The 13,387-nt window shown below is 39.8% G+C and overlaps 1 protein-coding gene across 1 annotated transcript in view; it reads left to right on the top strand.

Annotated features, from left to right (window-relative positions):
* RPL7L1 (ribosomal protein L7 like 1) overlaps positions 1-5,457 on the top strand; it is a 37,734-nt gene extending 32,277 nt beyond the window's left edge. Inside the window, exon 6 of the mRNA XM_053712802.1 lies at positions 5,058-5,457. Within this exon, the coding sequence (XP_053568777.1) occupies positions 5,058-5,266 (209 nt within the window). The 3' untranslated portion in view covers positions 5,267-5,457. The remainder of the gene's footprint in view (positions 1-5,057) is intronic.
* The last annotated feature ends 7,930 nt before the right edge of the window (positions 5,458-13,387 follow it).

Below are 13,387 nucleotides of genomic sequence, written 5' to 3'. Positions count from 1 at the left end.
TGGCAAACATGCTCACCCCAGTATGGCAGATGTAAATACATACACACTGATTTGTGCTCTCTCGCGCTATTGTAAATACATGCCCACTGACTTGTGCTCTCTAGCCCCAATGTAAATACATACACACTGACTTTTGCTCTCTAGCGCTAATGTAAATACATACACACTGACTTGTGCTCTCTAGCGCTAATGTAAATACATACACACAGATTTGTGCTCTCTCGCGCTATTGTAAATACATACACACTGACTTGTGCTCTCTCGCGCTATTGTAAATACATACACACTGACTTGTGCTCTCTAGCGCTAATGTAAATACATACACACAGATTTGTGCTCTCTAGCCCCAATGTAAATACATACACACTGACTTGTGCTCTCTAGCCCCAATGTAAATACATACACACTGACTTGTGCGCTCTAGCGCTAATGTAAATACATACACACAGATTTGTGCTCTCTAGCGCTAATGTAAATACATACAGATTTGTGCTCTCTCGCGCTATTGTAAATACATACACACTGATTTGTGCTCTCTAGCGCTAATGTAAATGCATACACACTGATTTGTGATCTTTAGCCCCAATGTAAATACATACACACTGATTTGTGATCTCTAGCCCCAATGTAAATACATACACACTGTCTTGTGCTCTCTCACGCTAATGTAAATACATACACACTGACTTGTGCTCTCTAGTCCTAATGTAAATACATACACACTGACTTGTGCTCTCTCGCGCTAATGTAAATACATACACACTGACTTGTGCTCTCTAGCCCTAATGTAAATGCATACACACTGACTTGTGCTCTCTAGCCCCAATGTAAATACATACACACTGACTTGTGCTCTCTAGCCCCAATGTAAATACATACACACTGATTTGTGCTCTCTAGCCCCAATGTAAATACATACACACTGACTTGTGCTCTCTAGCCCCAATGTAAATACATACACACTGTCTTGTGCTCTCTAGCCCTAATGTAAATACATACACACTGACTTGTGTTCTCTAGCCCCAATGTAAATACATACACACTGACTTGTGCTCTCTAGCCCCAATGTAAATACATACACACTGACTTGTGCTCTCTAGCCCCAATGTAAATACATACACACTGACTTGTGCTCTCTAGCCCCAATGTAAATACATACACACTGACTTGTGCTCTCTAGCCCCAATGTAAATACATACACACTGACTTGTGCTCTCTAGCCCTAATGTAAATACATACACACTGACTTGTGCTCTCTAGCCCTAATGTAAATACATACACACTGACTGACTTGTGCTCTCTAGCCCTAATGTAAATACATACACACTGACTTGTGCTCTCTAGCCCTAATGTAAATACAAACAAGCAAACAGTTCCGATGCAAGGAAAGGCAGGGAGAGATATCGACAATTAAAATAATATATATTTATTTATACTTGCATTAAAAATGTTGACAAGGCACAGCAAACAGACAGGCTTAGCCGAAGTCCGTCTGTTTGCTGTGCCTTGTCAACATTTTTAATGCAAGTATAAATAAATATATATTTTAATTGTCGATATCTCTCCCTGCCTTTCCTTGCATCGGAACTGTGAACTGCTTGTTTGAAAATTTAATTCGAATTTCACGGGTTCTGGAGAGCCCCAGCAGCGCTGGCGCTTGGAGCAGTCTCACACCTTACACTGAGCAGGTGTGTTACAGAGGCGGCACGCTGAAGTCCACTACACACTGAGAATTGCTTTGCAGACTACACGCTATTATTAAGAATTTGGATTGCGTGCATTGGTATCTATACCTTTACGGTGGGCTTCAGAGGAGTGTGGTGAGTCCTTTGTCTTCTCATAATTGGATGTTACACGTAACCTTATGTTGAATTGGTGTTATCCGCAACTCTGGGATTCCTGTTTAGAATTGTTTACACCAATATACAACTAACTATACTGCTATTTACGGATACTGTTAACAAACGAACTTTCCATGAATTCTTGTTGATGTTTCTAATGTAAATACATACACACTGACTTGTGCTCTCTAGCCCTAATGTAAATACATACACTGACTTGTGCTCTCTAGCCCTAATGTAAATACATACACACTGACTTGTGCTCTCTAGCCCTAATGTAAATACATACACACTGACTTGTGCTCTCTAGCCCTAATGTAAATACATACACACTGACTTGTGCTCTCTAGCCCTAATTTAAATACATACACACTGACTTGTGCGCTCTAGCCCTAATGTAAATACATACACACTGACTTGTGCTCTCTAGCCCTAATGTAAATACATACACACTGACTTGTGCTCTCTAGCCCTAATGTAAATGCATACACACTGACTTGTGCTCTCTAGCCCTAATGTAAATACATACACACTGACTTGTGCTCTCTAGTCCTAATGTAAATACATACACACTGATTTGTCCTCTCTAGCCCTAATGTAAATACATGCACACTGACTTGTGCTTTCTAGCCCTAATGTAAATACATACACACTGATTTGTGCTCTCTCGCGCTATTGTAAATACATACACACTGACTTGTGCTCTCGCGCTATTGTAAATACATACACACTGACTTGTGCTCTCTAGCCCTAATGTAAATACATACACACTGATTTGTCCTCTCTAGCCCTAATGTAAATACATGCACACTGACTTGTGCTTTCTAGCCCTAATGTAAATACATACACACTGATTTGTGCTCTCTCGCGCTATTGTAAATACATACACACTGACTTGTGCTCTCTAGCCCCAATGTAAATACATACACACTGATTTGTCCTCTCTAGCCCTAATGTAAATACATACACACTGACTTGTGCTCTCTAGTCCTAATGTAAATACATACACACTGACTTGTGCTCTCTAGCCCCAATGTAAATACATACACACTGTCTTGTGCTCTCTAGCCCTAATGTAAATACATACACACTGACTTGTGCTCTCTAGCCCCAATGTAAATACATACACACTGACTTGTGCTCTCTATCCCTAATGTAAATACATACACACTGACTTGTGCTCTCTAGTCCTAATGTAAATACATACACACTGATTTGTCCTCTCTAGCCCTAATGTAAATACATGCACACTGACTTGTGCTTTCTAGCCCTAATGTAAATACATACACACTGATTTGTGCTCTCTCGCGCTATTGTAAATACATACACACTGACTTGTGCTCTCTAGCCCTAATGTAAATACATACACTGACTTGTGCTCTCTATCCCTAATGTAAATACATACACTGACTTGTGCTCTCTAGTCCTAATGTAAATACATACACACTGATTTGTCCTCTCTAGCCCTAATGTAAATACATGCACACTGACTTGTGCTTTCTAGCCCTAATGTAAATACATACACACTGATTTGTGCTCTCTCGCGCTATTGTAAATACATACACACTGACTTGTGCTCTCTAGCCCTAATGTAAATACATACACTGACTTGTGCTCTCTAGTCCTAATGTAAATACATACACACTGATTTGTCCTCTCTAGCCCTAATGTAAATACATGCACACTGACTTGTGCTTTCTAGCCCTAATGTAAATACATACACACTGATTTGTGCTCTCTCGCGCTATTGTAAATACATACACACTGACTTGTGCTCTCTAGCCCTAATGTAAATACATACACTGACTTGTGCTCTTTAGCCCTAATGTAAATACATACACACTGATTTGTCCTCTCTAGCCCTAATGTAAATACATGCACACTGACTTGTGCTTTCTAGCCCTAATGTAAATACATACACACTGATTTGTGCTCTCTCGCGCTATTGTAAATACATACACACTGACTTGTGCTCTCTAGCCCTAATGTAAATACATACACACTGATTTGTCCTCTCTAGCCCTAATGTAAATACATACACACTGACTTGTGCTCTCTAGCCCTAATGTAAATACATACACACTGACTTGTGCTCTCTAGCCCTAATGTAAATACATACACACTGACTTGTGCTCTCTAGCCCTAATGTAAATACATACACACTGACTTGTGCGCTCTAGCCCTAATGTAAATACATGCACACTGACTTGTGCGCTCTAGCCCTAATGTAAATACATACACACTGACTTGTGCTCTCTAGCCCTAATGTAAATACATACACACTGTCTTGTGCTCTCTAGCCCTAATGTAAATACATACACACTGACTTGTGCGCTCTAGCCCTAATGTAAATACATGCACACTGACTTGTGCGCTCTAGCCCTAATGTAAATACATACACACTGACTTGTGCTCTCTAGCCCTAATGTAAATACACACTGATTTGTGCTCTCTAGCCCTAATGTAAATACATACACATTGATTTGTGCGCTCTAGCCCTAATGTAAATACATACACATTGATTTGTGCGCTCTAGCCCTAATGTAAATACATACACACTGACTTGTGCGCTCTCGCGCTAATGTAAATACATACACACTGACTTGTGCTCTTTAGCCCCAATGTAAATACATACACACTGACTTGTGCGCTCTCGCCCTAATGTAAATACATACACACTGACTTGTGCTCTTTAGCCCCAATGTAAATACATGCACACTGACTTGTGCGCTCTAGCCCTAATGTAAATACATACACACTGACTTGTGCGCTCTAGCCCTAATGTAAATACATACACACTGACTTGTGCTCTTTAGCCCCAATGTAAATACATACACACTGACTTGTGCTCTTTAGCCCCAATGTAAATACATACACACTGACTTGTGCTCTTTAGCCCCAATGTAAATACATACTCTGTTGTTAGCTCTCTAGCCCCAATGTAAATACATACTGTTGTTAGCTCTCTAGCCCCAATGTAAATACATACTCTGTTGTTAGCTCTCTAGCCCCAATGTAAATACATACTCTGTTGTTAGCTCTCTAGCCCCAACGTAAATACATACACTCAGTCGTTCACTCTCTAGCCCTAATGTAAATACATACTGTGGTGTTCGCTCTCTAGCCCTAATGTAGCCTGACATGTTCATACCCAGCTTTCCTTTCTGGCTTTCCCATTTTCAGACGTTTCTCAATCAGATTTCTCTCCCCCCGCAGGAAAATACGGGATCATCTGCCTGGAGGACTTAATTCATGAGCTGTACACGGCAGGAGAGAATTTTGTAGAAGTGAACAAGTTCCTGTGTCCTTTCAGACTGTCGGTAGCAAGGCATGCTGCCACTAATAGGAAAGGCTATCGGACTGAGTTGGGGGACCCTGGGCACCGGGGAGTGGGCATCAACCAGCTCATCCGGCAGCTCAACTAGAGGATAACCAGGGGACGATTGTGTGATGAGTCCTGGCATCTGGGCATGCAGGGACATGTGGTGCCGTCCTGACACCTACAGACCCTCTTCATCTACCACCACTGTCACTCTGTGACTGAACTTTGTGCTTATGGACCTACCGTTGTGTAATGATCAGTTATATTTTGTTATAATAAAGCCGTTCTACCGTCTGATGCGTTGAGAGGTAAATAGGTGCTGTGTGATCTGTACTTCAGTGGTAAATGTGTCAGCCATGTCATTTATAGGCTGCATCGTCACCTGTTGTCACAACTGTATGTATTGGGTACTTGTAAAGCGCGGCTAATCACCCGTAAGGGTCTCAAAGATGAAAGGCTGAGCGGACCTCACCGGGGATCGAACCTGCAACCCTTGGGTTGCTACAGAGCTCAGCTACAGTGCCTTAGCAAGCTGACCTATCTGTCCGATATGAAGGTTAAAATCTGTGTCTGGTTCAGGCATCAATAAAATCTCCTGCACATAGAGGACACAATGCGCTGAATACGTATAATTAGCATTGTTTGTGGCTGCTCTTGACACTCTTGTAGTTTAGTAGTCCACAAAGGGTCATGAAAGCCCAAATAATTCTAAACAACTTTAGTTATTTAACGTTCTCTGTATCCTTTGTTGACAGTTATATAGCAACACTATATGGCAGCAGTTTTTCAAGAATGGTGTATATAACAGAAGCACTATACGGCAGCAGGTAGTGTATGCTTCCTACCTACATATCTCCATTCGACAAAGTATAACATATACTAGATATCAGTAAAATGGAAGAAAAATATTGGGCTTCATGTCCCTTTTAAGACTGGTGCAATTCAATCGACACTTACAGGAAAAGCTTGATATTCAGAGTGTAGTGTGTGCTAATAAAATACTAGAGCATGGCCAGCTTATGCATGATCAGAATTTTGCTGCATGTAAGGTGCATTTTCGTATGCCTAATAGGACAGATGGTGTCTGTATCTAAGGGACAGATTATTATTATATGAATTTTAGGCGGGTGCATTATTTTGACCTTTATTTGGTAGCTAAACAAATAAAGGGGCCGTGCTCTGCAGCATTCAGCTATTTTTAGGACAAGTGTAATTTAAGTATTTGTGTGTTTCTCTTTTACTCATAAAGAAATTCAGCCATTTTGGGTTTTGTTTCACTTATGAATAGAAATATTACTGTACACATAACATTTGTGTGCGATTCAGCGCGTCCTATGGGTCATCTTATATTTTACAGAGAGGGCTTCTTGTAACAGTAAGTTCACTTCTATCTCCCAGTTGTGTAATGCTGTATAACTTGCCTCTGGGTACGAGAAATATTAGTCATGTGACTGTATAGTTATATTTCTTTCATGTAATTAGCAAGAGTCCATGAGCTAGTGACGTATGGGATATACATTCCTACCAGGAGGAGCAAAGTTTCCCAAACCTCAAAATGCCTACAAATACACCCCTCACCACACCCACAAATCAGTTTTACAAACTTTGCCTCCTATGGAGGTGGTGAAGTAAGTTTGTGCTAGATTCTACGTTGATATGCGCTCTGCAGCAGGTTGGAGCCCGGTTTTCCTCTCAGCGTGCAGTGAATGTCAGAGGGATGTGAGGAGAGTATTGCCTATTTGAATGCAGTGATCTCCTTCTACGGGGTCTATTTCATAGGTTCTCTGTTATCGGTCGTAGAGATTCATCTCTTACCTCCCTTTTCAGATCGACGATATACTCTTTTATATATATATATATATATATATATATATATACCATTACCTCTGCTGATTTTCGTTTCAGTACTGGTTTGGCTTTCTACAAACATGTAGATGAGTGTCCTGGGGTAAGTAAGTCTTATTTTCTGTGACACTCTAAGCTATGGTTGGGCACTTTATTAATAAAGTTCTAAATATATGTATTCAAACATTTATTTGCCTTCACTCAGGATGTTCAACATTACTTATTTTCAGACAGTCAGTTTCATATTTGGGATAATGCACTTGAATCAATTATTTTTCTTACCTTAAAAATTTGACTTTTTTCCCTGTGGGCTGTTAGGCTCGCGGGGGCTGAAAATGCTTCATTTTATTGCGTCATTCTTAGCGCGGACTTTTTTGGCGCAAAAAATCTTTCTGTTTCCGGCGTCATACGTGTTGCCGGAAGTTGCGTCATTTTTTACTTTCTTTTGCGCCAAAAATGTCGGCGTTCCGGACGTGGCGTCATTTTTGGCGCCAAAAGCATTTAGGCGCCAAATAATGTGGGCGTCTTATTTGGCGCTAAAAAAATATGGGCGTCGCTTTTGTCTCCACATTATTTAAGTCTCATTTTTCTTTGCTTCTGGTTGCTAGAAGCTTGTTCCTTGGCATTTTTTCCCATTCCTGAAACTGTCATTTAAGGAATTTGATCAATTTTGCTTTACATGTTGTTTTTTCTCTTACATATTGCAAGATGTCTCACGTTGCATCTGAGTCAGAAGATACTTCAGGAAAATCACTGTCTGGTGCTGGAACTACCAAAGCTAAGTGTATCTGCTGTAAACTTTTGGTAGCTGTTCCTCCAGCTGTTGTTTGTATTAATTGTCATGACAAACTTGTTAATGCAGATAATATTTCCTTTAGTAATGTACCATTACCTGTTGCAGTTCCATCAACATCTAATGTTCAGAATGTTCCTGATAACATAAGAGATTTTGTTTCTGAATCCATCAAGATGGCTATGTCTGTTATTCCTCCTTCTAGTATACATAAAAAATCTGTTAAAACTTCTCTTTATACAGATGAATTTTTAAATGATCATCATTCTGATTCTAATGACTCTTCTGGTTCAGAGGATTCTGTCTCAGAGGTTGATGCTGATAAATCTTCATATTTATTTAAAATGGAATTTATTCGTTCTTTACTTAAAGAAGTACTAATTGCTTTAGAAATTGAGGATTCTGGTCCTCTTGATACTAAATCTAAACGTTTAGATAAGGTCTTTAAATCTCCTGTGGTTATTCCAGAAGTTTTTCCTGTTCCTGGTGCTATTTCTGAAGTAATTTCCAGAGAATGGAATAATTTGGGTAATTCATTTACTCCTTCTAAACGTTTTAAGCAATTATATCCTGTGCTGTCTGACAGATTAGAATTTTGGGACAAAATCCCTAAAGTTGATGGGGCTATTTCTACCCTTGCTAAACGTACTACTATTCCTACGTCAGATGGTACTTCCTTTAAGGATCCTTTAGATAGGAAAATTGAATCCTTTCTAAGAAAAGCTTATCTGTGTTCAGGTAATCTTCTTAGACCTGCTATATCATTGGCTGATGTTGCTGCAGCTTCAACTTTTTGGTTGGAAACTTTAGCGCAACAAGTAACAGATCATGATTCTCATAATATTATTCTTCTTCAACATTGTTACGGTACCAACTGTGTACCAAGGGTTAATACCAGAGAACAATGTCCTGCATAGGGAATCAGCAATACACAACCCCGCCAGTTTCAGGTTTAAAACAGAATGTCTACTTTATTTGAAGGCAGCACACAGATTTATACACCCTGGCTTCAGGTTACAAAGGGCATTGGTTTAACAGTAAAGCAAACATATGAACAATGCATCAAACCTCTAACAATTGTCTATTCACAGGTAAAACAGATTAACATATTAAGTTAATTAACTAGGGAAGAACGTTTACTCAGACAATCTGATGTTGGGCAGTCTAGTTAACATAATCACACAAGGACACAATCAGTTTACCCAGACAGACTCCTGAGACACAATCAGATCTGAAACATACATAGAATACATCTTATTACTGAATATAGGAACAGTTCTTATTAGCTATAAAGTCTTTTATGCCCACTTGGCTTATAGAGTCACAATTGCTCCCACAAGGGGCACTCACACCCTGTACCCATCCTGTATTTATGGATACAGGGTGACATAGACATAAGACAGAGTTATGAAAGTACATGGGGTGTCCAGCATATAACATTCCATATTTCCATGCAGTCTCTGGGTATCCTTAAGCCCATGTACCTCCAGCCCAAAGAATGTTCCATAACAGGCCCTCCAATGTACAATGGCGAGATTGGTTTTGTCACAAACATGCTAATAATTTTATCTGTGATGCCATTTTTGATATTATCAGAGTTGATGTCAGGTTTATGTCTCTAGCTATTTTAGCTAGAAGAGCTTTATGGCTTAAAACTTGGAATGCTGATATATCTTCTAAATCGACTCTACTTTCCATTTCTTTCCAGGGTAACAAATTATTTGGTTCTCAGTTGGATTCTATTATCTCAACTGTTACTGGTGGGAAAGGAACTTTTTTACCACAGGATAAAAAATCTAAGGGTAAAAACAGGGCTAATAATCGTTTTCGTTTCAACAAAGAACAAAAGCCTGATCTTTCATCCTCAGGAGCAGTTTCAGTTTGGAAACCATCTCCAGTCTGGAATAAATCCAAGCCTTCTAGAAAAGCAAAGCCAGCTTCTAAGTCCACATGAAGGTGCGGCCCTCATTCCAGCTCAGCTGCTAGGGGGCAGGTTACGTTTTTTCAAAGAAATTTGGATCAATTCTGTTCACAATCTTTGGATTCAGAACATTGTTTCAGAAGGGTACAGAATTGGTTTCTAGATAAGACCTCCTGCAAAGAGATTTTTTCTTTCCCGTGTCCCAGTAAATCCAGTGAAAGCTCAAGCATTTCTGAAATGTGTTTCAGATCTAGAGTTGGCTGGAGTAATTATGCCAGTTCCAGTTCTGGAACAGGGGCTGGGGTTTTATTCAAATCTCTTCATTGTACCAAAGAAGGAGAATTCCTTCAGACCAGTTCTGGATCTAAAAATATTGAATCGTTATGTAAGGATACCAACGTTCAAAATGGTAACTGTAAGGACTATCTTGCCTTTTGTTCAGCAAGGGCATTATATGTCCACAATAGATTTACAGGATGCATATCTGCATATTCCAATTCATCCAGATCATTATCAGTTCCTGAGATTCTCTTTTCTGGACAAGCATTACCAGTTTGTGGCTCTGCCGTTTGGCCTAGCTACAGCTCCAAGAATCTTTACAAAGGTTCTCGGTGCCCTTCTGTCTGTAATCGGAGAACAGGGTATTGTGGTATTTCCTTATTTGGACGATATCTTGGTACTTGCTCAGTCTTTACATTTAGCAGAATCTCATACGAATCGACTTGTGTTGTTTCTTCAAGATCATGGTTGGAGGATCAATTCACTAAAAAGTTCATTGATTCCTCAGACAAGGGTAACCTTTCTGGGTTTCCAGATAGATTCAGTGTCCATGACTCTGTCTTTGACAGACAAGAGACGTCTAAAATTGATTTCAGCTTGTCGAAACCTTCAGTCACAATCATTCCATTCGGTAGCCTTATGCATGGAAATTCTAGGTCTTATGACTGCTGCATCGGACGCTATCCCCTTTGCTCGTTTTCACATGCGACCTCTTCAGCTCTGTATGCTGAATCAATGGTGCAGGGATTACACAAAGATATCTCAATTAATATCTTTAAAACCGATTGTACGACACTCTCTAACGTAGTGGACAGATCACCATCGTTTAATTCAGGGGGCTTCTTTTGTTCTTCCGACCTGGACTGTAATTTCAACAGATGCAAGTCTTACAGGTTGGGGAGCTGTGTGGGGATCTCTGATGGCACAAGGAGTTTGGGAATCTCAGGAGGTGAGATTACCGATCAATATTTTGGAACTCCGTGCAATTTTCAGAGCTCTTCAGTCTTGGCCTCTTCTGAAGAGAGAATCGTTCATTTGTTTTCAGACAGACAATGTCACAACTGTGGCATACATCAATCATCAAGGAGGGACTCACAGTCCTCTGGCTATGAAAGAAGTATCTCGAATTCTGGTTTGGGCGGAATCCAGCTCCTGTCTAATCTCTGCGGTTCATATCCCAGGTATAGACAATTGGGAAGCGGATTATCTCAGTCGCCAAACGTTGCATCCGGGCGAATGGTCTCTTCACCCAGAGGTATTTCTTCAGATTGTTCAAATGTGGGAGCTTTCAGAAATAGATCTGATGGCGTCTCATCTAAACAAGAAACTTCCCAGGTATCTGTCCAGATCCCGGGATCCTCAGGCGGACGCAGTGGATGCATTATCACTTCCTTGGAAGTATCATCCTGCCTATATCTTTCCGCCTCTAGTTCTTCTTCCAAGAGTAATCTCCAAGATTCTGAAGGAATGCTCGTTTGTTCTGCTGGTAGCTCCGGCATGGCCTCACAGGTTTTGCTATGCGGATCTTGTCCGGATGGCCTCTTCCGCTAAGACCAGACCTTCTGTCGCAAGGTCCTTTTTTCCATCAGGATCTCAAATCCTTAAATTTAAAGGTATGGAGATTGAACGCTTGATTCTTGGTCAAAGAAGTTTCTCTGACTCTGTGATTAATACTATGTTACAGGCTCGTAAATCTGTATCTAGAGAGATATATTATAGAGTCTGGAAGACATATTTCTTGGTGTCTTTCTCATTATTTTTCTTGGCATTCTTTTAGAATTCCGAGAATTTTACAGTTTCTTCAGGATGGTTTAGATAAAGGTTTATCCGCAAGTTCTTTGAAAGGACAAATCTCTGCTCTTTCTGTTCTTTTTCACAGAAAGATTGCTAATCTTCCTGATATTCATTGTTTTGTACAAGCTTTGGTTCGTATAAAACCTGTCATTAAGTCAATTTCTCCTCCTTGGAGTTTGAATTTGGTTCTGGGGGTTCTTCAAGCTCCTCCTTTTGAACCCATGCATTCATTGGACATTAAATTACTTTCTTGGAACGTTTTGTTCCTTTTGGCAATCTCTTCTGCCAGAAGAGTCTCTGAATTATCTGCTCTTTCTTGTGAGTCTCCTTTTCTGATTTTTCATCAGGATAAGGCTGTGTTGCGAACTTCTTTTGAATTTTTACCTAAGGTTGTGAATTCCAACAACATTAGTAGAGAAATTGTGGTTCCCTCATTATGTCCTAATCCTAAGAATTCTAAGGAGAAATTGTTGCATTCTTTGGATGTTGTTAGAGCTTTGAAATATTATGTTGAAGCTACTAAGTCTTTCCGAAAGACTTCTAGTCTATTTGTTATCTTTTCCGGTTCTAGAAAAGGCCAGAAAGCTTCTGCCATTTCTTTGGCATCTTGGTTGAAATCTTTAATTCATCATGCCTATGTCGAGTCGGGTAAAACTCCGCCTCAAAGGATTACAGCTCATTCTACTAGGTCAGTTTCTACTTCCTGGGCGTTTAGGAATGAAGCTTCGGTTGATCAGATTTGCAAAGCAGCAACTTGGTCCTCTTTGCATACTTTTACTAAATTCTACCATTTTGATGTATTTTCTTCTTCTGAAGCAGTTTTTGGTAGAAAAGTACTTCAGGCAGCGGTTTCAGTTTGAATCTTCTGTTTGTTTTTCATTAAACTTTATTTTGGGTGTGGATTATTTTCAGCAGGAATTGGCTGTCTTTATTTTATCCCTCCCTCTCTAGTGACTCTTGCGTGGAAAGATCCACATCTTGGGTAGTCATTATTCCATACGTCACTAGCTCATGGACTCTTGCTAATTACATGAAAGAAAACATAATTTATGTAAGAACTTACCTGATAAATTCATTTCTTTCATATTAGCAAGAGTCCATGAGGCCCGCCCTTTTTTGTGGTGGTTATGATTTTTTTGTATAAAGCACAATTATTCCAATTCCTTATTTTATATGCTTTCGCACTTTTTTTCTTATCACCCCACTTCTTGGCTATTCGTTAAACTGATTTGTGGGTGTGGTGAGGGGTGTATTTGTAGGCATTTTGAGGTTTGGGAAACTTTGCCCCTCCTGGTAGGAATGTATATCCCATACGTCACTAGCTCATGGACTCTTGCTAATATGAAAGAAATTAATTTATCAGGTAAGTTCTTACATAAATTATGTTTTTCTTTCATGTAATTGGCAAGAGTCCATGAGCTAGTGACATATGGGATATACAATCCTACCAGGAGGGGCAAAGTTTCCCAAACCTCAAAATGCCTATAAATACACCCCTCACCACACCCACAATTCAGTTTTACAAACTTTGCCTCCTATGGAGGTGGTGAAGTAAGTTTGTGCTAAGATTTCTACGTTGATATGCGCTTCTC

The sequence above is a fragment of the Bombina bombina genome, chromosome 4 (assembly GCF_027579735.1).
Source record: "Bombina bombina isolate aBomBom1 chromosome 4, aBomBom1.pri, whole genome shotgun sequence".
Classification (NCBI taxonomy): domain Eukaryota; kingdom Metazoa; phylum Chordata; class Amphibia; order Anura; family Bombinatoridae; genus Bombina; species Bombina bombina.
The sequence above is the reverse complement of the archived record's forward strand: the minus strand, read 5'-3'. Positions and strand labels throughout refer to the sequence as shown.